Source organism: Mesoplodon bidens, assembly GCF_964165515.1.
Source record: "Mesoplodon bidens genome assembly, chromosome: X".
NCBI classification, from domain to species: domain Eukaryota; kingdom Metazoa; phylum Chordata; class Mammalia; order Artiodactyla; family Ziphiidae; genus Mesoplodon; species Mesoplodon bidens.
This window is the reverse complement of record NC_138163.1, coordinates 62,970,137-62,997,505: the sequence shown is the minus strand read 5'-3', so window position 1 is coordinate 62,997,505 and position 27,369 is coordinate 62,970,137. Positions and strand designations below refer to the sequence as shown.

At 34.8% G+C, this 27,369-nt stretch overlaps 1 protein-coding gene across 8 annotated transcripts in view; it reads left to right on the top strand.

Moving 5' to 3' along the window:
* Nucleotides 1–27,369, top strand: part of PCDH11X (protocadherin 11 X-linked) — a gene marked incomplete at both ends in the record, with an annotated part of 701,896 nt that overhangs the window by 349,852 nt on the left and 324,675 nt on the right. For 3 of the 8 annotated variants that reach the window (XM_081222282.1, XM_081222277.1, XM_081222280.1), the window contains one exon: nt 12,928–12,957. The exons of 4 other annotated variants lie outside the window; for them this stretch is intronic. In XM_081222282.1, coding sequence (XP_081078408.1) covers nt 12,928–12,957 — 30 coding nt within the window. Of the gene's footprint in view, nt 1–12,912; nt 12,958–27,369 lie in introns of all 8 variants that reach the window. One more of the 8 variants, XM_081222279.1, reaches the window with a different exon arrangement.

The following is a 27,369-nucleotide window of genomic DNA, read 5'->3' as shown; positions in this document are numbered from 1 at the left end:
CCTCTCTCACAGTCTTTTACTACCATTCAAGGCACTTCGGCATATATCAGAAATTAATTAATTGATCATCTCTAAGTATTTTTTAGTAGCTGACTTGGTCAGTAGATTGTAAGATTCTTCCTTGTTTGTTATAGTGTACTCAAGGTTTCACAGTGCATGGTTAAAATAAAGGATGATGATGTTGATATTAATAATAACAGGCAGAGTTTGTTGAAAGCTTACTATATGATGGTGTTAAGTGCTCTACTGTATTAACTCACTTAGCCCTCACAAACACTCTATCATAGTGCTGCTATTTTTATTCTTGGTGTTTTACAGATAGACAAGCTCAAGCACCAAATAGAGTATTCAAGCAGCTGGCCCATGGTCACACAGTTAATAAGTGGTAGAACTGAGCTTTGAGCCAGGCAGTCTACTTCCAGAGCCCATGAACCTAAGTACCATGCCTGTCACATAGTAGATGCTCAATAAATATTTGTTGACTGATAAAATTCTATAGTTAAAGCTCCCAAGAATTACAACTCTCTCATTCTTCTAAAAATACTAACGATAAATAACCAATCATAAAAATAAAAATGTCCTGAATACAGAACTCTGCTGAGAATAAATGCAGCCAGAGAGATAAATGGAACCATCCACTGTTTTATGTTGAATTGGAAGCTGAAAATAACAATGTCAATGTGGTAAATTGGAAAAAAAAATGAAAAACTACATGATAGATTCACAAAGCAGTAAAAAATGTACAAGCTTAAAATATTTTAGATACTTTAAGAGCTAAATTCTGAGAAGACGCCTGAGGCTGATGAGCCTCTAGGGGAATGAAATACCTTTTTAAATAAAGCTCATACCCTATCTTACGCAGTTTTAATGTAAGTCTTTGATAATTCAAGACTTTATGGATCACTCAGGAGGAGTGTTTTTATTTCTGTATTATAGAAATCTGGCAGCATCATAGATATTGGAGTTTAGCTATGGTAAATATTCAGTTGTGCATTTAATTAATATTCACTTTATATATCTGCTAAAGCTATAACTAAGTGTTTAGAAATTATTCTCTGGGAAATAAAATTATAGAAGGATACCTCTGTTATTGAGGGAAAAGCTGTGAAACTATTTTGAGATCACAAGTATTGTAATTTCTATATTCTTGTCTCTGTTCCCTTATGAAGACTATAATCTCTGTAAGGGCAAAGATGATTATTTCTATCTTGGCAATCGCTGTATCCTAGTAACTAGCTTGTTGAATGAGTGAATGAAGAAGTTAGAGGTGATGGAGGAAACAAAAATTCATTCCAGGTTGTATTTTCCCAGCACTGTCACACTGGGTAGTCCTTCTTACCTTGAAGGGGAACTAGATTGTGAATCCTTGGTCTTTTCTCCACAAATAAGATGCTCTCCTTACATATGATGCATCTGACTTAACCAGATGGAAACTGAACAAAGAATTAAAATGGTTGAATTGGAAAATTGGTCAATTATACAATTTAGTAGTTTGCCTACATTATAGAAAATAAACTAATACTAGAGGCTTCAGATTATGCAGCTGGCCATGTTACTTGCATATGTAAAAACATTGAATATTCTAAGTGTTAACATAAATGTAACGGTAATTTTTTTTCCTACGGTACGCGGGCCTCTCACTGTTGTCTGTGGCCTCTCCCGTTGCGGAGCACAGGCTCCGGATGCGCAGGCTCAGCGGCCATGGTTCACGGGCCCAGCTGCTCCACGGCGTGTGGGATCTTCCCGGACCGGTACACGAACCCGTGTCCCCTGCATCGGCAGGTGGACTCTCAACCACTGCGCCACCAGGGAAGCCCTGTAACGGTAATTTTGAGGGAAAATTAACTCAGAGAAATCCAGTAGGTAAATACAAATGTAACTGCCTAACGTTAAAATCAATGCAAATGACTACTTTATAGAAGCACATCTGAATGCACTTTCTCTAGTATAGAAAATCATTAGTTAGGAAATAAAGCACTATAAGGGATATATAATACTTATTTGGAATTATTCATACATATTTGAAACATTATTCATCATCTATTTATTGCTAGATATTGTGGCATATAGAACATTAACTTCTAGTAGTATAATATTTATTTTTGATGCATCTTTACCTAAGACATACAACTGGCTTGGGTGCAAAGAATATTTCCTTCCTGATTCATGCAATCTTGGCACATAGTATAAATCTCTGTACCTCAGTTTCCACACATGTAACATTAGCATAATTGTATTTATATGATGAACTATTCTAAGGATTAATTCAGATAATGTATATTAAATAACTAAGAGAAAGTCTGATTCATAGGACTCTTAAAAATAGTAGATGTCCAGGCTTCCCTGGTGGTGCAGGGGTTGAGAGTCCACCTGCCGATGCAGGGGACGCGGGTTCATGCCCCAGTCCAGGAGGATCCCACATCCCGCGGACTGGCTGGGCCCGTCCGTGAGCCATGGCCACTGAGCCTGTGCGTCCGGAGCCTGTGCTCCACAGCGGGAGAGGCCACAGCAGTGAGAGGCTCACATACGGAAAAAAAAAAAAAAAGTAGATGTCCAAAATAGTTGGGAGAGAAAAAGAAAGAAGAAAAGAGAGATGGGAAGAAGAGGATTTTATTTGACCTTCAAAATAATCTCTAAAGGGTAGGAGGGCTATGAATTGTTATTTTTATCTCCATTTTACATATCAATAAACAGATTCAGAGAGCTCAAAGGACTTGCTCAGGGTCACACAGCTCTTTGCTCCCTTGTGGTATGATAGTATTTTATTCATCTGCCCATTATTACACTTAAAATGTAATACTGTAATTATCTATTTCTACCTCTGGCTTCCCTATTAAACTGTGAGATCCTTTTGCACAAGGGCCTTATCCCATTCATTTTTCTATAATTTAGAAAATTTGTACATAATACCAAGTAGGCTTCTGCTAAATGTTTCACAAATGAGTGAGTGATCTGGAACTGGAACCTATGTCACATTATTCAAAACTGTATATTCTATTTCTCTTATACCATATGCTTACTTATAATCATCCCAGTCCTCCAAAAACTTACGTATTATATGAAATATAGTGATTTGTGTTCAGTAATCTTTCAATGCATTTTTGGTTTGATAATCATAAAACAGAACAACCTATTTTCTATCCTAGTGTATTGTTTTCCTGAAATGGGAGTATATCCCCTTTGCTAATTGTATTTTTAACTAGGACTGCCATAACAAATTACCAAAATATTTGGTTAAAACAACAGAAATTTACTCTCCCACAATTCTGCAGGCTACAATTCTGAAATCAAGGTGTCCTCAGTGCCTCTGAAAGCCCTAGGGAAGAATCCTTGCTTGTTTCTTCCAGCTTCTGTGGGCACCTGGCAATATTTGGCATTCATTAGCTTGTAGCTGCATCCCTCTAGTCTCTGCCCCACCATCACTTGGCCGCTTTCTTTCTCTCTCTGTGTGTCCTCTTCTTACAAGGACACCAGTCTTTGGATTTAGGACATCCCTAAATCCAGGATGATTTCATCTCAAGATCCTTAACTAACTAACCTCTACAAAGACCCTTTTTACAAATAAGATCAAATTTTGAGTTTGGAGTGGACATGAATTGTTGGAGGACACTATTCTATCCACTAAAGCTATTATGCTTCATTTGAGTTGATAGTATTAAGACAAGCTTAATGAAATCTCACAAACCTAAAAACAATGAATTCAACTGGGGAAAAAAATGAAGGGCTTTGAGTTTCAGTTTTTTCAGATGATTTGAAATAAAGTTGAAAATTCTGCAGAAAATGCACTAAAAGTGGAAATTCAGTATGGAATTGCTAAAGGAGTTTGAAATAGGGGAGAATATACCAGTAATCAGCTAAGAGCTCAAGAAAACTATATGATGATCCCAGAAGAGAATATTTTTCCCACCTAGGAAATAAGCAAGAAATGATAATGGATATCAGACAATTATAATAACTTAGTCTGCTGTAAGCTAGGTAATATTAGATTAAAACTAAAGCTGAAGGATACATTAAAATGAATGCAACTATATCTTAGTTTCAAGTCACAATCAGGAAGTCATATGCTTAACTAGTACCTATGTGAGACCACTATATGAGAATTTAACGTTCACTTGAATTGATGCTAATGAACTAATGATACTGTTTTAAAATACCCTTTTGTTATCTCAGAGTTTGATATAAAGGCAGGCACATAGGTCACTTTTAAATTTTTATTTCTTATCATAGATCTAGTTAGTCATGCTTTCATATAATATAAAACCCAGGCATTCAAAGAATTAAGCAGTCTGGTAGCTACTCACATTAAAACAATGATTTCCTTTTAGCAAATAAGAAAGATCATTTGTATTCTGATGTTTATTCTCATAATCACTTTATTATTTGATGTTCATTTTGTAAACATCTACAACCTTCAATAGATGCAATGCAACAATCTCAGTTTTGCATTTCACAAGAATGACACGTTAAGATGATCTGTAATTTAAAGTGATATTGGAGACAATTGCATATGTCTTTAGCAGCAAACAGAGGTATCTTTATGCAAATTCAAACAATTAAAAATGAAACACTGGGGCTTCCCTGGTGGCGCAGTGGTTGAGAGTCCGCCTGCCGATGCAGGGGACATGGGTTCGTGCCCCGGTCCAGGAAGATCCCACATGCCGCGGAGCAGCTGGGCCCGTGAGCCATGGCCGCTGAGCCTGCGCGTCCGGAGCCTGTGCTCCGCAACGGGAGAGGCCACAACAGTGAGAGGCCCACATACCACAAAAAAAAAAAAAAAAAAATGAAACACTGTTTTGACTGACATGCAATATTTTAAGAAAGCAGACGTGTCTGTCACATTGTTTTTGTTATTGTCACAGTATAAGAATGTTTCAGGGCAAGAGTAGGGTTTTGAATAAACCAGAAAGATTATGTGAGAACAAGTGTAATAGTATTCTGACTTAACCCTGCTTTCTCATAAGAAACTGTGAATTTGGTATCATCCATAATATTCCGCTTCTATGTCACTCTGAGAATATTTTACTCTTGTTTAGCTTTGTTAGATCAATTCTAGTATCAATCTTGAATAAAACATTATTTTTCCCCCCTTAGTTTGACTCTCATTCTGGTACTCTATATAATCTCTGCATGTTCCAAATCCAAGATTCAGCACCCATGAAAAAATCATTTCAACTGGATTTAATCGGTACTCTCAATCCATTTCCCCCATATTCAGCAAATGCAATGTCATTGTCCCATGATATCCTATGTGTTCTTCCAACAGTTTTATCAGACTTTTAACAGTGATATAACATAAGGTAGGTGGACTTGAATAAATAATTTGACAAACATTTTTAAAAGTTTCATTCACTTTAGCAGAGGGGATTTCCTTAATATATTTCAAATTATATGTAAATTCATATCAAGAAATAGATAACTTTTCAACCCTCTCAATGGATGGGTTTGGCAATCTGTTCAATGGTATCTTAGTAACAGGGAATAGCACATTAAGCTCACATAGTAGAATAGTTCATGCTACATAGTTTTATTGATCTAATTAAAATAATTTTGGATGGCAGTGTACAGTTTAAAAATATTTAGATAGGAATTTAATTCTAAGTATTCTAATATTTAATTCTAATATTTAGACAGTCTTTAATTCTAAAGTTAAAAATAAATTACCTTGGTGGCAAGGATGTGGAGAAATTGGAACCCTTGACCACTACTGATGGGAGTGTAAAATTGTGCAGCTGCTTTGGAAAACAGTCTGGCATTTCCTCAGAAGGTTTAACATAATGTCACCCTATGACCCAGCCATTCCACTCATAGGTATATACCCAAGAGAAAAGAAAACACATGTCCATGCAAAAACTTCTGTATGATGTTTATATTAGCATTATTCATAACACCCAAAAGGTGTAAATAACCCAAATCCCCATCAACTGATGAATGTTTAAACAAAATGTGGTATATCTATACAATGAAATATTATTTGGACATAAAAAAGGAATGACTTACTGAAAGATGATGCAACATGGTTGAACCTTGAAAACATTATTATAAGTGAAAGAAGCCAGCCACTAAAGACCACATATTATATGATTTTATTCATAAGTCCAGAACAGAGAAATATACAATAAAAAAAAAAACAGAAAGTAGGTTAGTGGTTGTCTGAAGCTTGGGAGAAGTGAGAGGTTAGGGGGTGATAGTTAAAGAGTATGGGGTTTCTTTTTTGTTGTTTTGTTTTATGTGTTTAAAAAAAATTATTGGGGTATAGTTGATTTACAATGTTGTGTTTTAGGGTTTATTTTTGAGGTGATGAAAGTGTTATAAAATTGAATATGGTGATGATTACAGACACCTGTGAATATACAAAAAACATTGAATTTATACTTTAAATGGATTAATTCTATGGTATGTAAGGTATATCAATAAAGATGTTAACATAAAACACCAGTAATAAGAGCTAACATATATACACTATTCAAAGTGCCAACTACTGTTTGATGTCCCTAGTTTACTGATTTAACCCTTGTAACAAATACTCTGGAGTAGGAACTCATATTTCTCTATTCTACAGATGATGAAACTAAGGCAAAATGACAAGAAGAAACATGCCTGGGGTCACATAGGTAATAAGCGTTAGAGACAAGAGTTGAATCCATTCAATATAGCTCCAAAATTTGTGCTTTTCAGTAAGATTCATAATCAATTATTACAATCTAGCTCTAATTATCTATGTAATTAAATAATAGAGGAATATCTTGTTATTTGATTCAGTCTATAAATATTTATTGTAGGTCTCCTTAGTACCAGGCACTTTTTTAGGCATTGAGACTATAGCAGAATTCCAAACTCCAAAATGACAAAATGCCTGCTGCTATGGAGCTTACATTCTAGAACTTTAGAATCCAGAAGATCTGGATTGAAACCTCAGCTCTACACCTTACAAGTAGAGTGATTAAGTAAATTTCTTCATCTCTTTGATCCACATTTTCCTCTTTGTAAAATGGAAATGATAATTTTCTCACATCAAAGTGTCACTATAACAATTAAGTGAGATGTTTGTAAAGCATTTACTAAAATGCTTCATACTCAATAAATGAAAGGTGATGATAGTAGTGGCAGTGATAGTTGTAGTAACAGTATTCCTGTTATTGTCACAATCATCACCTTCATCATCATTAAATGTAGCTAATGCCTTGGATTCAGTGTAGGAGGAAGACATAGCCTTCTAAAGTTTTGCTTGAATAAGTTCACATAGCTACTTGTGAACCCAGGACTGAAACCTGAATCTTCTGATTTCAAATTTCATATTCTCTTTACTGATGTATTTAAACTATGTATACAATTTTTATACCAGTCTCAAATTTAGAAAAAAGAGAATAAGACAATAAAAATCCATAGATACATTCCCTTAAATGTGTTCTTTTGAAATGGTGATTTACATTTTAGAAAGGAAATAGATAGTAAACAAACATGTTGAGAAGGACATTTAGGCTTACTATTATTAGATTCACCAGTATCTTTCCTTTATAGCCAACAACACTCTAAGTTGCTAACTGAATAAAGTTCTGAAATACAATGTCACATGTACCAGCCTACTAAAAAAATAAACTAGGCTGCGATATGGAGATTTAAGCCAAGTAAAAATTACACTTCAAGTTCTGATATATTTAAAGCATATATTAGGGGGAGGGGTTGGATATTCCACATGGTATAGTATTAGAAACCTGACTCCATAGGCTTTTATTTTTTTATTAACACACATGCACACACAGTGATAAAAAACCTTCTTCCCCAGTTTTATTCCATCTGTTAGACAAATATTTATTCGGGATCTGCTCTGTGTACACAGTCATAACTACTTTCATTTGACCATGCCATTCAGAAAAGGTACCTCCACAACACTGCTGGTGTCACTGAAAGTGCTTTTTGTTAAATCTTGACCACTACTGGACATCTCAAGTTGCTATCACATCTGATCCAGCTGACAAAAATTTAGTGATGGTTGAATGGACCTAGAGATTAGCATACTAAGTAAAGTAAGCCAGACAGAGAAAGACAAATATCATATGATATTGCTTATATGTAGAATCTAAAAAATAAATGATACAAATGAACTTACATACAAAACAGAAATAGGCCCACAGACATAGAAAGCAAACATGGTTACCAAAGGAGAAAGGTGGGGGGGACAAATTAGGAGTTTGGGATTAACATATACACATTACTACATATAAAATAGATAAACTACAAGGACCTACTGTATAGCACAGGAAATTATACTCAATATTTTATAGTAACCTGTAAGGCAAAATAATCTGAAAAAAAAAAAAATATATATATATATATGTGTATGTATGACTGAATCACTTTGCTGTTTTCCAGAAAATAACATTGTAAATCAACTATACTTCAATTAAAAAAAGAAATTTAGTGATGGTTGATGCTTTATTGAGTGATTATCGTAATCAGCTTTTAAAATAGATCTGTGCTTATCAAGTGCATTGTCTCCTGTACACATTCTGTTCTATTTCTTTCCTAATCAGCAGGCAGAGTAGTGAGTTAGGATAACCTCTGGTGTCTTTGTCCTCTAATAAGTTTCTTCCTCTTTCTGTTACCTTTGTTTAGAGATGTGGCTGCCTTAACTTCTGACTCTAGTCTTGTTCCCTTTACTCTGTCATTAGTCTTAGTGATCAGAAATTCCTAATGGTTGTGTTCAAGAGGACAGCTGCTCTGTAAGCAGCAGCAATACATGAAGGCAGAATGATGGTAACAGCTGTACTGTACACAAGTCAGAAAAGGAAAAGAGAAGTAGTAAACTTGGAGATGGGTAAAAGAAGGAGTTAGGATTTTTCAGAGACTGCACAGAGGCAATATTCTTTTGGGTTAGAGACCTCTTCTTCTGTTGACCCCACCCTTTGTCCTTGTTGTGTTCATTCTGAATGCCCAGGCCAAAAACAAACAAAGCTGAAACACAAAAGCACATAGATATTGAGGAATACCAAAATCATTTGATCTTATTTCTTCCAATTATACCAATACAGCTACAGCCTCAGTGTATACTTGAATAACTCTTCACTGTGGGGACTTATCTGCCACCATACTCTACTGTGCTAATGCTGTATGATACAGAAGAGAGCTGACTAAAATTTGAGGGTGCTCTCCTAGTTGGATCATCCCCTTGATATTAACACACTTTACTTCTCTTGTATGCTATATCTTGGCCCTCTTTTTCATTAGAGTCAATCAGCTCTATCAATCTAGAAAATTAGATATAATAGGAGAAATGTTCATTTATTGGCAGTAAGAGTTAGAATTTATTCACTCCTAGAGGTTAATAAGAACATATGAAAACTACATAACTAATGTATACTATAGAAAATTCTGAGCCCATAACATTCAGACTGGTGAACTTTTCTCCCTACCTTACTATATATAATTTAGTTTGGAGAGTGATTTAGTTGATATAATTTAGTCCTCTTGGGGGTCATTTTTAAAATAAGGGGATAAAAATCCATGTCTCCATTAAAATAGAAATTGCTTTTCAGCATGTTTTTCCCCTTCCAGAATTGATTTTTTTTAAATGTTTCTATCATCAAATCTGGTATCAATTTGCCAACCTACTCACATGCCTGCCAATATATTTCTGTGCTTTCTTTTAATTCTAATGCTTGTCTAGTTGTCATGAGATAGGGCCCACTTATGGTGACAGATTGTGTTCTTTCTGTGTGGTGTGGAAAATGCAAAGACTATCATTTTAATATTTCCCACTTGACCTATTTTAAACTTTCTCAATGGAAATTCTCAAACAAGGGCAAAAGGAGCACAGCATAGGCAATGCTCTTAATTAAAATATATAATTTAGGGAAATAAACACATATTCTGGAGTTGTCTTTTTTCACTGCATTGATAAAGAGGTGCTCTCAATATGTTGACTAGCCTTAAATATTAAGTCATTACTTTTTCAATAATTCACTAATTTACCAAGATAGATATAATTAATATTTTCACATCTTCACTTGTCTTGCTAAGGATTCTGCATTGCTCAGTAATAAGTGGTAAAACATCTAACTAAAATCTAATGTTTTCTTGACAGTAAATTCCAATGGAGGGAATATAAAAAGATCTATTGTGGTTCTATAAAAGATCTATTGTGGTTCTATAAAATAAAGAAAGATTTTTTAATATTATATTCTTAAATATGGTTAAAATGTTGAGGGTTTTTTGTCCATGATATTATTTCTGTTGGAAAGTTAAAATTTTTAACCTGTTATTTAAGAATTATTCATAATAAAGAGAGATGTAAATACCAATTGTTTAAAGACATTAAAATCCAAGGACACTTTCTTGAAAGAGATTATTCAAAGCATTATCCTCAGGCTATGCCTTCACAGACCAATAGAATTCTAACACTGAGCCACTGATGGCTGAATTTGATCAACACATAAGGACAATAAGAATATCTTAGGTTAAAAATAACTACCCAAAATGGAAAGAAAAAAACACACTTTGATTTTCTTAGATAGATTTGTGACCATGTCTTGATACCTTCCTCAAAAGTCAATTTTGGAAACTCAAGTTATATTAAAATGACAAAAAAAAACTATACCCTTTTTGGTCTGAGAATAAGTCATTGGATAACAAAATACAGAGCCTTTGTTTTGTTTCAAGGCAAATTATGCTCAGAGACTGAGATTATCTTTGCCAATATTTTATTTAACACAGGTCTATTGTGGGAATTATAATTTCACAAGCCAATAGCATACAAAATAATGTCCCTTAATAAGCCAATAAAGAAATAACATACTCCAAACCAATGATTGATTAATTACACTATTGTTCCAGGCAAAGGGCACAATGAAAGAAATAAAGTCCAAATTTAGTTGTGGTGTACCTTTCTGTTGCAGGAAGAGGGACCCCTTCCAGAGCCTAGAGTGGGCTCTTGTCTAACACTCGCAAATGAATTGTCCAAGGAGACACATGTACTGACAAAGCAAAATACTTTATTGGAAATGGGCACCCAGGCAGAGAGCAACAGGGTAAAGGAACCCAGAAGAACTGCTCTGCTATGTGGCCTACGGTCTCAGGTTTTATGGTAATGTGATTAGTTTCTGGGTTATCTCTGGACAATCATCTTGCTTGGCCCATATTTGATCTGACTCAGGGTCCTCCCTGGTGGCGTTCACATCTCTCAGCCAAGATGGATTCCAGCATGAGGGTTTCTGGGAGGTGGCCAGGACATGTCGTCTCCTCCATCCTTCTTTTAGCCCCTCCCAAATTCTTCCAGGTTAGTTTTACAAGACATACTATGGGTTGGCATGTCCTCCCTCCTTTGGCCTCTCCTGAATACTCCTGGTTAGATTTGGTGGCAGCACCACATTCTTCATCGAGACCTCCTGTTGCAAGACAACTCAGGCAAGAGGTTATCATCATGCCTGATCAAGGTTTTAGTAAATGACTCCATAACATTTCTATGAGCTGGTTCTAGGGAGAGAGAGCTTAGTCAACTGAGAGCTGATGTCCAGCTGCCAGCACAAAGATGAAAGTCTCTTGTTGTAGAGCACATCGTTAGGAAATGAAGGCACCGAGGCTGGCAAGCATGATAATCTCCTTCCCTGGGGCTGCTTCATTGTTTTCACCACTGCTGAGCAGAGATCCACCTTCCTAGGCAGGAGCCCATACCCCAAAGTCTTCAGAGAGCTATTTAGATCAGGAAAGAGTCACCTTGCCCAGACCGAACACTCTCAGATGGTCCTCACACACTCTGGGTATTTACACTCTAATGTCCCCTTGCCATAGTTGCTTCTTCATATGTTCTTATTGATAAGACCCTGGACGTGCCCCTCAGCAGTTGAGCTACTACTGAGTGCTTGTCAGCAACTGCAGATGTTGATGATGACATCCTGACACAACAACTTCAATACTTTTATCGAAACAATTTACTTATAAAAATAAGTATTCTTAGATCAAAACAATTTTTGTCATGAACAAATAGATCTGAAATCATATCAAACCACTAAACAACAGTATTCATCCTCTTACTACATTTATTGTAGCTCTCTTTGTATATAACCTTATTTCAAATTCACCTCTATCTCCTCTCCAATTTTCTCTGATGCTCAGAGAAACTTTTGCACAACTGTAGCAATGACAGGGAACTGAGATAAATTTTGAGGAGAAAGGACTTTTGGGAGCATCGTTAGCTAGAAATGTTAGACATGTGATCCTTTTATCATGTGATGTGTTCATCCTCTACAAAGGAGAATGAATCCAAGCGACAAATGGCCTAAATGCTTCTGGAGTTTTCAAAATCAATTTACCCCATTTCCTGAGGTTGAATAGGGGAAAAAAGAAGTCTTAAATAAAAATGAACAAAATGACTTTACCAGGATGGCTGCAAAAATTATTTAGTTGAACAGAATTGAATTAAGGTGCTCTTAAGACCCACAAAAATTAACATTTAGAGAGAGTATCCAAACTGTATAGATATTTATGTTTACTCCTAATTCATGAATCTCCAATTAAACTAGTTTTTTTTTTTAAGAAATGTGTTCATGCTTGAGATAAAGATTCATCCATTTAAAAATGGATGGAAAACAACTAAGGGAATATCTAATCGGAAATATGTCTTTTCTTGGCCAATGCCTATGTGAGCTAAGGATTTAATCACTTTTTGATGACCATTGAAGATTTTTATATGGCTCTATATATTGCTGTATGAGATTTACAATGTTATATCCCTTTCCTGAAACCACTGAAGAGTGCAACAGATGAAAATAACTTCATTAGAAGAACAAAAATGTGTATTATTGCACTTGGAACTTTGGCATGTTTTTTTAAAAAAAAGTATTTGCAATAACAAATTGGAGCTGATTTTTGTTTTTGTTTTTGTTTTGTTTTGTTTTCCTTTGCTTCCTTTGCCTCCACTTTATCGTAAATCAGCGGAAATCCGAGGGAAAAAAGGCAGGAAAGGTAAGATTGTAAATTTCAAAGAAAATTGATTTCAAAATATGGTGTGATATTTTTTCTTACATTTCTGAAGCCACAGTAGCTACTAAGTGGAGTTAAAACTGTAAGTATTGGGGCTTCCCTGGTGGCGCAGTGGTTGAGAGTCCGCCTGCCGATGCAGGGGACACGGGTTCGTGCCCCTATCCCGGAAGATCCCACATGCCGCGCAGCGGCTGGGCCCGCGAGCCATGGCCGCGGAGCCTGTGTGTCCGGAGCCTGTGCTCCGCAACGGGAGAGGCCACAGCAGTGAGAGGCCCGCGTACAGCAAAAAAAAAAAAAAAAAAAAAAAAAAAAAAAAAAAAAAAAAAAAAAAAAAACTGTAAGTATTTAAGATGACATATGTTGTAGTTCTGCCTTAAAAGAGCTTCAAGCTGAGCTGTCTCTACATTTTGTATCACTTACACAGTCCTGGAAGCAATTTTCAAGTCTTATTTTATTTTATTTTTCATGAACACTTTATTTTCCCACTGTGCCAAAACAACATACTGCTGACAGCATCACTTCGTGAATATTCTGGTAATACAGTTATTTTATGATAAATTTTAGCAATAAAAGGGACCATTTTGGTGTCAATTCACAATTTAACAGTGACAGCAAAAGTTAGTGAATGTCTGCATGATGATGTCTGATAAGGTCACAGAGAAAAATACCATAAACTAAACATGGTTAATCAGTAAATTGATGTTCTCTGAGAAACTGGGCTTTAGAATGTCATCTTTCAATGCAAAAAAAAATATTTCTAATTGAAATATAGTTGATGTAAAATATTATGTTAGTTTCAGGTGTATTACATAGTGATTTGACATTTGCATACATTATGAAATGATTACCACCATGATAAGACTAGTAACCATCTGTAACCTTATAAAGTTATATCACAATATTATCGACCATATCCTTTATGCTGTATATTACATCCGTGTGACATTTATTTTAAAACTGGAGGTTTCTACCTCTTAACCCCCTTCACCTATTTGAACCACTTTCCTCCCCTCTGCCAACCAACTTTTTGTTCTCTGAAGTCTGTTTTTGTTTTTTAGATTCCGCATATGAGATCATACAGTTGTTGTCTTTCTCTGTCTGATTTATTTAACTTAGCAAAATACCCTCTTGATTCATCCATGTTGTCACAAATGGCATGACCTCTTTTTTAATGGCTGAGTAATATTCCATTATTATTTCATAATATTTGATGGACTCTTATTTGGCTTCTGTATCTTGGCTATTGTAAATAATGGTGCAATGAGCATTGGGATGTATATATCTTTCTGAAATAGTGTTTTAGTGTTTTTGTGCTGGATCATATAGCAGTTCTATTTTTAATTTTGTGAGGAAACTCCATACTGTCTTCCACAGTGGCTGTACCAATTACATTCCCACCAACAGTGCACAAGGGTTCCCTTTTCTGTACAACCTCACCAACACTCGTTATATGTTGTCTCTTAATGATAGCCATTCTGACAGGTGTGAGGTGGTATCTTATTGTGGTTTTGATTTGATGTTTCCTGATGATTAGTGATGTTGAGCATCTTTTCATGTGCCTTTTGACCATCTGTATGTCTTCTACGAAAAAATGTCTATTCTGTTCCTCTGTCCATTTTTTAATCAGGTTGTTTGTTTTCTTGATGTTGAGTTGTATGAGTTCTTTATGTATTTTTGATATTAACCCCTCATCAGTTATATCATTTGCAAATATATTCTGCCATTCTGTAGGTTGCCTTTTTTGTTTTGTTGACAGTTTCCTTTGTTATGCAAAAACTTTTGAGTTTGATGTAGTCCCATTTGTTTATTTTTGCTTTTGTTTCCCTTGCCTGAGGAAATAGACCCCCCAAAATATTGCTAAGACTTATGTCAAAGACCATGCTGCCAATGTTTTCTTCTAGGACTTTTATTGTTTCAGGTCTTACATTTAAGCCTTTAATCCATTTTCAGTTTATTTTTGTATATGGTGTGAAAAAGTAGCCCAGTTTGATTCTTTTACATGTAGCTGTCCAGGTTTCCCAACACCATTTATTGAAGAGAATTTTTCACATTGTATATTTTGGCCTCCTTCAATGTGAAAATTTTAAGTTCTGCTCACATATATATGAACAGTCTAGCTGTCTAGAAAAAAATGGTTTTCTACCATTAAAAAATAAACTATGTCACATATTGTTAAATTTTAATTACCTCATTGGTTAAACTGCAGCACCTCTAAAAATAAACAGTTATTCAACTGTTCACTGACATTTGTTTTCTAGAATTTATGCCTTGGTTTCTTCACCATGTTTTGAGGTTTGGAACCAAAATGTTGTCATAAATATATGCTAGGTTAAATATGAGTGTTTTTCTAGTTTGAGAGACCAAATTTTGTCTTTGAAAAAGAACTTGCCAAAGAGTGGTCTAGACTATGCCAGAAGTACTCTGCTAGCCCTGGATGGCTTTATGAAGTGTGAGAATTACCTGAAAATGGAACCTGACTACAATGTCAAAATGAATTTTCATTAGTGTTTGAGAGATAAAGTAAAATAACAGCATTAGATAATTTTCACTCAATATACCTTTCTGAGAGTTTTCAGATGCCTGTCTGAACCATCTTATCACTGTGACCTTGGAGTGATGACTTTTTGAGAATTAACTCCTCTGAGAAGGCAAAAATGTATAGAAGATTTCTCCAATTAAAAGGAGGGAAGCAAGGGGAATAAAATGTCACTAGCTATGTAAAGTGAAAGAGAGAGGGAGAGAGAGAGAGAGAGAAGCTCTACAGATTTTAGGTGTTCTAACATTCTCAAACATTCTGGTAAATTTAGAAAAGGACTTGTTGCTCAGTTATTTAAAAGTTGGAATTTTGAAGAACAGAAATATTGGCAGATTTTATCTAGTATAGTTATTCTATAAATAGAAAATTGTTTTTGTTTTAAAAAATTAAGACTGTACACAGCACTCTGGGGTGAACTCAGAAAACACCTGAGTCATTAAACCTTAACATAAACCACTTCAATTGTGAATATTAAAACAGTAATATAATCACAATATAAGGAACAATGGAAAGTGTGGTTTTTAGTGATGGATACTTTTTGTGTGTGTCAAATAAAAGCAAATCTGGACTTAGAGATTTTATTCAGAATAGAGAGAAGGCTCTGACCTCAGTAATCTGCAAGGCCTTAAAATCTAACAGAAAAAAGGTGTTTCTTTTTTTTTAAGGTAAAAAGAGGTAAGCAGAGATAAGCGGTATATTTTAAGAAGAAACTGGACAAGCCAGATAAGTGGCCAGTGGGGTCCACCAGGAAAAGTGTCTTGCTGTGGTCAGCTGATTCCCAAGAGACCCTGATAAAGGGGATGCATTCCACATTTTTAGTGCTTGCTCATTACTTGGTGGCAAGCAGAGCTCAGGAGCCTGTAGGAAGGAGAGATTCCTGACTAAAGTTTGGTCAAGACAAAGTGTTGTAAAAAAAGGAGGGAGCCAAAGAATGGTCATATCCCAGGTTTCAGGCAAGTCCCTGGGATGGGTTCCCAAGTGAAGGTCTTTTGCTTCATGCAGGAAAGAATTCAATAGCAAGTCAATGTAGAGTGAAGGCCGATTTATTCAGGGAGATACACACTCCACAGATAGAATTTGAACCATCTCAGAAAGCAAGAGGGCCCTGGGGTATGGGTTGTTAGTTATTATAGGCTAGGTGATTTCATAGTCTAACAAGTGGGAGGATTATTCCCACTATTTGGGGAAAGCGGCAGAGATTTCCAGGAGTTGGGGCACCACCAACTTTTGGTCTTTTATTTTCGGCCTCTGAACTGTCATGCCTGTGGGTGTGTCATTTAGATGTTAATATATAACAATGAGGGTATAATGAGTCTCAAGGTCTACTGGAAGTTGAATCTTCCACGGTCTTGGACCTAGTAGGCTCTAACCAGTTTTTGTAGTATCCTGTTTTTCTCAACAGCTGTGTCATTCTTTTAATTGTTGTGCCCTGCTCACTTCTCTCCGGTCTCAAAAGCAGAGTATAAGAAAGGGACAGCTGTGAGCACTTGGTCATTTTTTCCCACTACCATTCTATACCAAAGTAAACACAGTAAAATTAACTTACTAATATTGTGCTTACTCTGTTCCAAGCACTGTGTGTGTGAGTGTGTATACATATAAGTGCATATATGTATATATGTATACTTCTATATCTACATCTACATCTATATCTATATCTATATGTCTATACCTACTACATATTTAGTCCTATAAACTCATAGTTTAATCCTATGAACTCTTTTGCAATTGAGAAAACCATGGTACAGAGAGCTTAAGTGCTTGTCTAAGATTACAGAGCTCACCAGTAGAAAAGCCATGAGTTGAACCCAGGCAATCTATCCAGAATAACTTTAAAAAATATATAAAAGAGAAAAACTTGAATCATAAAACAAATACTTCTTTTATATCAAAATAATTGTTTTATTGTATTTTAGTAATTACCCAGACTATATTTAATGTTTTAAGATGCTTCAGGAAGAATAATATTTTTTTAAAAATTTACTTCTGTCAACTCTGATGATGCTACAGACCTATTATCAAGCCCTTTTCACTAGTCTATATGCATTCTATACCTAGCCTGATATAATATGGTTAACATATACCATGGAGATTAGGTCTGTCCTCTGACGCCCTTTATTTTTGGTTCATTGCGTTTATGTATTTAAAGGGTATTTTGAATATTAAATTCAAGAAGCTATAAACCTTAAATATATTAACTGTCAGAATATTCATTAACTTTGGATTTACTGCAATTGTCTCCATAAAAAGTTGAATTAATCTTGAACTCTTGAACCTCACCTATTTAGGTTTTTTTAGTATAAATTATAAAATATTACTTTTACATTCAGTTTAATTCAGAGTAAGTGAAAAATATAAGCTTCCTGCATTTGTTAAAAAATAGGGCCACATATTAACTTAGCTAAGAATGAAGTATCTAAATGAATGATTTATTGTCCTAAAGTCTCAAACATCAAAGGACCTAGAGTCTCAAACTTCAAAGGACCTATAATTTCTCAATGACTTCCTCAGCTATTTACATTTAAATGACTTCAGATACCTCACCAAACAAGACTAGTTTTAGATTCCAAATCAGAGGTTTAAGGTACAGAGATAGATAGACATATTTTTCTACCTCTGTTTTAAAAGATTACATTTCACAGGGAAGCTAGTGGCATTCAAAGAGCAGAATAAAAGCAAATGTCATACTCCATAGTTCATTCACTCTTTAGTATGGAATGGCTAAGAGTTAATTAAGGGGAAAATACATTTCAACACATAGCCACCTGTGATTGAATAGATTGATGATAACAATGTTTATTTTCAACTAAATAGATAAGTACAAGTTTTGAACCTGGTTAATATAAAACAAACATTTCTTGCTTAAACACAAACTGATTCCCTAAGTTAGTTCTAACCTAAATATTTCCACGTAGTTTTTTTTTTAAAATCCCTCCCCTTTGGCTAAGCCTGAGTTTAAATTGCCCTCAGGGTTTACACAAATGGCTATGCTTGTTAAAGAGTATCCTCACCAAAGTGCTAAACTGAAGTTGGCAGAAACAGAACTGACTGAGATTCTCAAAAGAGTATATTTCTTATTTCTTTATATTTGCCTGAGGTGAATTTACAAAGTGGCTTCTTTCAGACTAGGCTAGTTGGTAGCAGAAAGAATAACTATAGGAAAAAAAACAAATAAAAGTCATTACCTGTTATTGGCCTCTCTTCTTCCAGACTCCTGTCATTTGTGTAACCATTTGCTCCAAGGCTACATGAAGAAGAGGGAGGCAATGAGAATGTTCAAAGGAACATATGTTAAAGTAACATTTTACTGGTGTCTCCAAGCTACTTCTTCTTCCCTTATCCTATTCAACAATCCAGAAACTTTGGGAAGTTTCTTCATCATAAACTGTCCAAACTGTATAATTTAGAAGTTTGAATATGGCACGGCATGTTGAGATATTTTTGAAAGGTTTTCTCTAAATGAAACTAATTCTAAGGTTACGTTCCTGAAGAGATGTATCCACAAGCCTTGGCTTTAATGAAGGATTATTTTCATACATACTTTTTGCAGCATGATAATCTAACAAATGCATGAAGCTAAATCTACAGCAATTGTGAATGTTATTTCTTCTATACTAACCAGTTTTCCTTATCAAGCATTCAATTGAATGTTAGTAATGCTATGAGAAAGTTAAATCACATAAGAGCTCTAATTTAGCATTACCAACTACAAGCAAACCTATTTACATTTTTCCTACATATGTTCCTTAGATGTGATCTTCCAGGGACATTGTACTGCAGGTATACTGAGTCCTTTGGTAGTGTCTTAACAGCTTCTTATTTTGCTTTGGAATAGATTATTTAACTCAATGTGTAGTGACTGAAAATTTAGTTAGTGGCAAAAAAAAAGTGACAGATTTTAAAGGACATCTCTGGTTTGATCTTTGGATTCTCCTTCTATGCTTATTCAAGACGTCTGCTTGCACTGACATTCAATGTTAAAACTGTTAATGTAGTTATCACCACAAATAGATATCTGTTTTGTCTTACATGTTTGTTTTTGTTGATCTGTTTTGGATTTTGTTGATGTTTGTTGCTTGGTTTGTTGATTCTATGGCCCTAACATGTACGTATGTGCATTCCCTGGATGTTATTTTCATGTGATTACAAGGACTCCATGATTTTGAACATTGTCCTCTCTCTTTAAGACCGTAACTTTATTATCCGCCTTGGGTTATCCTATCTTATGAACTTGAACTTTCCCTTCATTAGGTCCTGTAATTGCTCATCCCACTTTATGAAATTCCCTCCTGGTTACATTTCTCTCCCCATCTCATCATTACTATCCTTGGCTTTTCATTCTTGGCTTCTCACTCTGTTTATGGTGCCAATTTCCAACTGTAGTCCCCTCACAGATTGTATTCTCCACAGGTCACTGAACACTTTTTGGCAAAAAAAAAAAAAGAAATTACAAAATTGTACTCAAAATCTAGCTTACTACACATTCATAGTATTAAACTTCCGCTGTGGGTCTAGGTATTGTTCAGAAGTCTTTTTATGCTCCTTTCCATTAACTTTCTATCCTGGGCCTTGAATGACTATCCCAAACCTTTTCAACCATCTTCAAATTCCTTTTACAATTTCCAATCCTGAATTACCAACAAATGACTTTAGGTCCTACTATCCTAAGATAGAGACCACCTTTGTAACCCCAATATATTTCTGAGTTCCTTTCTAGTATCTCATTTTTTCCCTTTCAGTTATTGAAATATCTAGCTTTTTAGTCTCTTTATAGATGCCACTTCCATTTTTCCTTTAAATATACATAAATGTCACTTGTCAGGGAAAATAAATATGATATAACCACCCCCCAAGTAGACTATATCCTCTTCAGCCATTGCTGTAATTCACTACTAAATTGAGGGAATCATCTCTCTATTAGCTGCATTTTCTCACTACATATTCCCTGCTATAATTTGTTATTTTCACTTCCAATTAAAATATAACCCTTTCATCATTTGTCCAAGACTTTCTGCTTACTAGCTCCAGAATTTCTGTTACATTTGACATTTTAAATACTGCTCCTCTCCCAGTATTTCTGGAAACCTTTCTTCCATAAAGCCTTCTGTGATCTGTCCATCCATTTCTACCCATAAATATAATGTTCACAACTGGATTGTGAGTTCATGTTAATCAAGTACATATTTCTTCTGTATTCTTTCAATTCCTAGTGTAGAGAGGAAAACTTTTCCCTTTTTCCCTTCTAGGTTCTCTGGCTGGTCTATTAATTAAATTGACATAAGATAGATTAACAGGAGAAAAACAAATTTAAGTTTGTACATATGAGAGCTCATAAAAATATGATGCTCAAAGAAGTAACCAAAGCCGGCAACTTTTATATCTTTTAGATAAAGAAACAATACATTTGTAAAGAATTGACAAGACAAAGGGATTTGGGCTTAGGGTAGTAAAATTAGTAAAGAAGTAACAAGGTTTTTGTATACAACTTTCTCAGCCCTGAATTCCCTGTCTTTGGTGATGAGGATCTCTAACTTTCTCCTTGTACAGGGAGGATACCTTTCACATTGGAGATTTATTTCCTGTTTTTAGCGGGACAAAGGAGGGTCTGAGTGTTCTTCTTGCACTTGCTATTTCTTAAGTTACTTTAATTCCAAATAATCAATACACTGAAGTAGTGTATCTTGGGGTGACCTGCCTTGAACCTCATCACTAGGACCTATCATATTTCACTTTTTATAGACATTTAGTGTATTTGTCTTATTTTAAATTTCCATATTTTGATAAGAGTTTAACAGAACTGACTTAATCCAAAGGAAACTGATTTCAAATTTTCCAGAATAAAATGTGAAGTATTCTACTAATATAGTAGCAAATGCTTGATTATACAGGGATTTAAACATCTTCTTTTTAGGGTCCTCTGACTTCATGTAAAACAGAAAGAAATATGTGGCACAAATGGTAAACTACTCCTTAGCCCTAATTCAGGCAGTTGTAATCCTGTTCTTTAGTGTGCATAGAAGTATCTTGGGAAAATCAATGCTGAGAGGTGTCTTCTTTGTAAAACTCTGATGCTCTGAAATTTTTTTCAAGTATTTTTCTGTAAGGTCCCAGGTGACTGAACTGTCCAATTTGGACTCTTTATTTCTTTTACAATGTTATTTTTCTTTGCTCCTATGCCAAAAAAGTGGACGGGGTGTGGCTATATGATCACATTGCGTCCTTTTCTCATCTCTTACTGAAAAACTCTAAACCTCCCTTCAAAATGTTCTAAGCCTTCCTACCTACCATTGTCTCACCTTGCAGCATCAAAATTCACCCATTATATCTCTGAGAAGCAGATGTTTTCACTCTGTGTGTGGCATAGTATTGAGGATGGTCTGAAATAAAATCATATATATTCATTTCAGCTGTATGCCCTTTTCTGAATGTATGGGAAACAATAGACAGGGATATATTAAGTAAAATAAGTCAAGGTTATACAAGGTTTCGAAATATATTTTATTCAAAGCAGTAGAAAAGAAGAAAGCAATTTCAAGGTTTATCTGAATAGCACTGTTATGTGTATTAAATACACTATTCCCAGGTCGTTAGCTTTACAATAGTGTTAGGTGTAGTTACAGATTCAGCCTTTCGCATATGTACTCTTTCCATTTTCACAGATTGGGCAGTTTTCCATTCCTTTTTTTTCTAGCAACTGTTGAAAGTCCTTGCTTCTGTTCATTCAATGCCATCTGAGTCAGTACATAATTTAGAAGCCTTGTCTGCTACTGTCTATGACTAACTCAACAACTGATACATTGAAATTGATACTCCAAACTATAGAGCTCAGATTAGGATTTCTACCTCTGATCTCAACCAAACAACTGAAACAATTATAATTCTATTCTAAACTTAGATTTTCATATCAGAAACAGTGACATAGCTGTCCTCACTGCTGAATTCATGACACCTTTGAAATGTAAAATTCCTCTATTTTAGGATAAAAAAGATTAATTTTGCTTTTACCTTCCTTTGGTTTAACAGCTTTATTGGATATATAATTCATGTAATTAAAGTTTAAGTGGTTTTTTTGTTTGTTTTTGTTTTTTACTTTACTTTCCTATTTATTTATTTATTTATTTATTCTTTTAATTGAAGTATACGATATTGTGTTTGTTTCAGGTGTATCACCTTCTTAATTCATATCTTTTGATTTCTGAAAGTAACTCAGAGAGGAAACTTTCTTAGGCAATTTATTGGGTAATGTTTTCTAATTAATAATGTTTGTCAATATCATTGCTATAGAGATAATGGCTGACCACTCTCTTTTGGACTACTAGACAAATCATGTTTATTTCATTAAATCATATGCTTTTCTCCGTGGCTGAGCTGAGGTTTAGTTATTCTATGATCTATTGCTTTCTTGCCACCAGCAGGGGATAGATTCTTCTGCAGTTTCTACTGAATATATGTCATCTTCACATGTGTTATACCATGTTCTTTTGCAATGATGCCAATTTTTCATAGTTTTCTAATATTCATAATTTTGTAAACTTTATAGTAATAAGATATGTAGACTTTTCATTGAGTCTTTCAATCATCTAAAATTCCTTTATTATCTTATCTTAAATATTTATTGTATGTGTTATGTCCCTTAGGCAGTATGGTTTGAGGACTAGAACAAGCACACAGTAATGATGAATGGTATAAGTAGATTAGACCCATGGAGGTGGACGAAGTTTGACAGTGCATGAGAGTACTGATTCAAATATTTTGTCTTTTTCTATGACAAAATATCTGGATATAAGAGTGCAGTATAAGTCCTCGGTAATAGTGACTTAGAGTCACCTCTTTTTTTACCAAGCAACATTTATATTGGAAGATTAAGAAGTTTTCTTCTGAACACACATTTCTTCAGTAGAGTTAGCAATGGTTGCTGAATCAGATATTGAGACATTTATAAATAAGAATTGAGATTTTAAAGTCTCATATCTTAAGTTGATTAGGTTAGATACATTATCTTTTGCATACTTCCTCGTATTCCTTTACTTCTCACATATTTGCCCCTCATGCATTTAATTTTTAAAGTAGGCAAGTATCTTACTTAACTCCGAGGGGACTCACAGGGAAGCCTCTGAGAATTAATCATCAGTTGTTATTTTACCAAAAAATTATGAATATGTTAGTCAATTTCCTAGCCCAGTTATTGAGGATCCCTGTGAAACTAGTCTTCCTCATTTCATTGAATTATTTCTTAATTGCTTAAAAGAAGTTTATAGGATTAACTTTTATGCTTTAGAGACACTAAAGCATAAATTTTTATAGTCTAATGTTGAGATATAAAGAATTAATAATTCAAGATGTCTTATAAGTTCCTTTAGTCTATGCCTAACACACTATTTGAAACTTAGTAAATATTTAATGAAAGTTTGTCCTCTGTTTAACAAACATATATGGAATGCCTTCTATGTATCAGACTCTGTACTTGGTAATGAAAGTATCTAAAGGAATGAGATAGTTTCTTTGACCTCAAGGATCCCCTTGTATAATAAGGAAAATAGATATGTAAACCAAAAATTCAACCTTATATAACAAGCTTAGTTTACTATAATAACCTATTTAGAATATTTTTCTTGAATAAAAATAAATTCCACTCACTTGTACTTAGGTTTTCCATCAGGCTTACTCATTTAGAGGTAAGAGCTTCCATAAATTCACTAACCTTTCTTTAAAATATAATGGCTTCTTGTTTATGTTTTTGAGCACCTATATTTTGGTCTCTTTTTAGCTTATATCAGATACATATGCCTGTGTATTTTTATTCTGTTTAAATTTCTTACCCCTCCCTATTATATTCGCTTCCTCTTGGCCTACAGTATTTATCAGATACCCTTTAACAGCTTGTATTATTATTTATGAATGAGAGCTAATGTTATCCAAATATACTTTAAACATTGATTTAAGAGTTGGGTTTTCTCTTGAAGTGCATAATGCTTCAAACAGTGTATCTCTCTACTAACATGACAGATTATCCTCCTTATTTTCTTGAAAGCAAGATGTGTAGTGGAGCAAATCTCAAATACTGACCTTCAGTCTTTTCCATAGTAAGCAATTGTGAATGCAGTGCTGTAAATCTCTAGCATTAAAGAACTGTCTCTGAGATCTGTTTCATATTCTGTAATAAAGGTGATTGCTGGGAATTGTTTGCTGTGTAACTCCGGAACAGGCTGTGTATCATTTTTATTGATGAGAAGGTACCATTTCTGTAATGCCTATGTAAAGTTGTCTGGGTGTTAAATTGATTTAAAACATTATGCTTTGGATTAGCCATAAAAATTGCAGTGAGTATTGCAAAACAGGAAATCCCATTACAAGAATGAGCAACGAAGCCACCTGCAGCAGGAAAAAAAAATCACATTTCATGGCAGAAACCAATGCATTGAACCTTAGTAAACAAAAGTTGCTAGTGGGTAAGGTTTTTGGCTTTTGTTGGGCTTTGTGAAACAAGTAGATAGCAAATGCTCAATTAGTCCATTTGCTTCTCCCAATGTCCTTATGATTTTCAGTCAGCTAATGTGGCTCACTGCACAGTGATTCTTGAGTAGGGAGGGAGTTTTTCTAGTGCTTCTCTACTCTGGCTGCGTGTTAGAATCACCTAGGGACTTTTGAAAACTGGCAATGTCCATTTTGCATTCCCAGCAATTACATCAACATCTCTTGGGTGGGACCCAGGCATTGGTAGTTTCTTAAGCTCCCTACATGTTTCAAATACATAGCCAACTTTGAGATCTACTTTATTCAATTCTTACTGCCTTTATTTTAGATTTAGCAAATTTTATTTGTTTCTGTGGCAAATCCTTTATATAAAATCCTAAGTTTCGTTGAGGAAAAAAATTGGATTGATCGGTCTTTTCATGAATGTTATTAAAATTGTGCCCTAATTTTATTGATGTAAAATATAGTTTGTATGCCAATATAGGACCAGTACCCACAGAAAAGGCAAGTAATGACCAGTAACATATTTGCCAATGAGGTTAATCAACCCTACTGAATATATGCATGTGTGATTGTAACGATATAAAACCTTCCAAAAAGGCAGCTCGTGCTTTCAATAGGTTTATTCAATCCCTGGTTAATAGAGCCAAGCTAGAGTGCTTTCCCAATCTTACAATTTAGTAATGTTTAAAAGATGCTATGATGATTATAGCATACTAGATTTCAAGTCTACGTACTGAGTAAGGATAGTAACGTGTCCATTTATTTATGTTGATCCAAATAACAACCACAATATGTATAATTTCCCATATTTTGTTGTTATTGAATGAAGTATTGAAATAGTATTGCTTCTTGACACTCGCCCAAGCCAAGGTAACAGTATATTAAATATACTCATTTTAAATCTATAAACACGTAATAACTGAATAAACTTTCCATTCTTTCTGTGATTATACTGTAGCACTGCTGGATAAACAAAAGCTTTGTCAAACAGGAAAGATTGCAGGAAAATGATCAGGGTAGTAGGTAGCCGACTAAAAGTGGAGCTCAAATGAATTCTGAGGGTGAATTAAAGACAATGGTAACAAATAAAGTACGTAAGAACTAGATGGCAACAGAACATAGGGCACACATGAAATACAGTTCTGTAAACTGATGATATATGAGTACTCTTTGACCTATTTACAAAATGTGCAAAAAAACAAGTTTATATTGCTCTTATTAAAGAGTGTGAATTGTGAAGCTTTGATCTTTCACTCTGCACCCATTATTCAAATGGTTGTTATCAAGAAATCTGTTTAAATATGAATGGCACCCCACAAATCCTTGACTTATTCTTGGCAGTGTTTTGGAGGATTAGAGAATTTTCTTAGATATAGAATCTTGTAAAATAAGTGTCATTATCTGCCTAGCATATACTATTCAATGTATAAAACTTGTTTATGTGACACATAACAATATTTCTGAGAGATGTATTCACTGTGCATTGAGTTGTTACAACACTCTATTATTAATACTTTTTCTAGCAGAGAATATTGCTGTTATTTCAGGATCTCTGTTGATATTTTAATATAAAACATTAGAAATTCAGCCTCACTGGGACACTTTATACCAAGCACTAACCATATTTAAGTTAATATTTAGTGAAAGTCTTCCTCATCAACACTATCAAGAGAAAGCAAACAATGTAATTTTCTTTTAAATTCTATGTGCTTTTGGTTAAGTTTATTTTATCATATGCTTTCACTATAGATAAGAATATTCTCAATAGATGGAATCTATAGTGTCATAGGCATAACATCCTATCATTGCTTTCTAATTCCATTCTGCTACCATCACTATTTGGAATTACCTCGCCTTGTTTTGTTTAAAATGCGTGACAACTTTTGTTAAGAAAATATATGCCCTTACACTAAGCATTCATTGAAATTTAAGGAGTTGTGGCTTAAGACATTAGAAGTTTGGAAAGAAAGAATATTATTCAGATCTGAATATTATTCAACTCCAACTTTAATTTTCTCCTTTGAAGGTGTGTAACTTGAAAAGGACTATGCAACTTTTCAAGTGGGGATCTTAATTATACTGAGAAAGTGTTCAAGAGTAGATTCAGCATTTTCTCACATCAAAAACACAATTCAGACATTGGCCGTTGAAAAACTGTCACAGGGCTTCCCTGGTGGTGCAGTGGTTGAGAGTCCGCCTGCCGATGCAGGGGACACGGGTTCGTGCCCCGGTCCGGGAAGATCACACATGCTGCAGAATGGCTGGGCCCGTGGGCCATGGCCACTGAGCCTGCGCGTCTGGAGCCTGTGCTCCGTAACGGGAGAGGCCACAACAGTGAGAGGCCTGTGTACCGCAAAACAAACAAACAAACAAACAAAAAA